General features: G+C 35.9%; 1 protein-coding gene across 1 annotated transcript; it reads left to right on the top strand.

Annotated features, from left to right (window-relative positions):
* Nucleotides 1-1,109: 1,109 nt before the first annotated feature.
* LOC107483621 (uncharacterized) lies at nt 1,110-1,547 on the top strand. The gene has a single exon (XM_016104235.1). It carries the CDS (start codon nt 1,110-1,112, stop codon nt 1,545-1,547), a length of 438 nt encoding a protein of 145 aa, XP_015959721.1.
* Nucleotides 1,548-1,821: the final 274 nt, after the last annotated feature.

Raw genomic sequence — 1,821 nt, forward strand, 5'->3', positions numbered from 1 at the left:
ACGATGCCTCCGCATCACTTTCCCACGACCTATACGTACCAGAGTAATTTCTGAGCTGTTTCTGACCCAGTTTTCGGCCCAAAAAGCACAGATTAGAGGCTATAAAGTGGGAGAATCCATTCATACATCATACAACATACATTCATTCATAATTCACACTTTTCATAATTTAGATGTAGCTTTTAGAGAGAGGTTCTCTCCTCTCTCTTAGGAATTAGGATTAGGATTCCTCTTAAAGGACTTAGGAATATTTTTATCTTCTTCAAATCACAAGTTCAATGATCTTTTTTATTTATTTTCTCTTTTATTTGTTTATGAACTTTTCATGTTAAGATTTTCTTAATTAATATAATTTGAGGTATTTCAGACTCATGATTGCTTTTCCTTATTTATAATTTAGATTTTTTACTATTGGCTTTGGTTGATTAATTGGTAACTCTTAAGTTATCAAACTCATCGTGATTGATAATTGTTATTCTTGCTGATTAATTTAGATTCCTATAACTCTAGTCTTTCCTTAAGGAGTTGACTAGGACTTTAGGTGTTAAATTAATTTGTCCACTTAACTGACCTTCATAGTTAGAGGTTAACTTAGTGGGAGCAAAAGTATAATTCTCATCACAATTGATAAGGATAACTAGGACAGGAATTCCAGTTCTCATCCCTTGCCAAGAGCTTTATTAGCTATTATTCTGACGACTTGTTATTTTACATTACTTGTTTAACCCTTTTGAAAACCCCAAAATATACCTTTGCATAACCAATAATAAGAACACATCCCTGCAATTCCTTGAGAAGACGACCCGAGGTTTAAATACTTCGGTTATCAAATTTATAGGGTTTGTTACTTGTGACAACCAAATGTTTGTACGAAAGGATTTTCTGTTGGTTTAGAAGCTATACTTACAACGCGATCATATATTTGCAAATTTTTTTACCGATAGGAAATCCGTTCGTCACACCCTCAGACAAGTGGACAGGTTGAAGTTTCCAATAGGGAATTTAAGAGGATTCTAGAGAAAACCGTTAGTGTTTCAAGAAAGGACTGGTCTAGGAAGTTTGATAATGCTCTCTGAGCATACCAGACAGCGTACAAGACTCCCATTGGCATGTTCCCTTATCAGTTGGTCTATGGAAAGGTCTGTCACTTGCCAGTTGAGCTGGAACATAAAGCTTACTGGGCAATCAGGTATCTGAATCTTGATTCAGAAGCTGCAGGAATTAAGCGAATGCTCCAGTTAAATAAACTTGATGAATTCAGATATTCAGCTTATGAGAATGCCAAGCTCTATAAGGAGAAGACCAAGTTATTACATGACAAGAAGATTTCCATAAGAGTATTTGAGCCAAGACAGAGAGTACTGTTGTATAATTCAAGACTCAAATTCTTTTTCAGGAAGCTAAAATCTCGGTGGTCAAAATCGTTTGTGGTTACCAGAGCTTCACCATATGGTCATGTGGAAATACAGGAAGAGAATTCTGACAGAAAATTTACAGTGAATGGCCAGAGGTTGAAGCACTATCTTGGAGGCGAGATTAATTGCTAGAGGTCCGCTCATCTGCTAAATTAGCAGAACTGACCGTCAAGCTAGTGACGTTAAAGAAGCGCTTGTCGGGAGGCAACCCGATAATTTCGTATCCTTAGTTATTTTTGTAGTGGTAGTTTTCTTATTTATTTGGTTTTTATTTTGTTCTATCTGATCATGCAGCTATTTGAGAATAGGAACTGAACACTTCGAAAAATATTTCAAAAAAAAAAAAAGAAGAGAGACGAAGAAGAGGTCCACCATAGCCATTGTCTTGGTATGCATCATAGAATGG

Source organism: Arachis duranensis, chromosome 4, assembly GCF_000817695.3.
Source record: "Arachis duranensis cultivar V14167 chromosome 4, aradu.V14167.gnm2.J7QH, whole genome shotgun sequence".
Taxonomy (NCBI): domain Eukaryota; kingdom Viridiplantae; phylum Streptophyta; class Magnoliopsida; order Fabales; family Fabaceae; genus Arachis; species Arachis duranensis.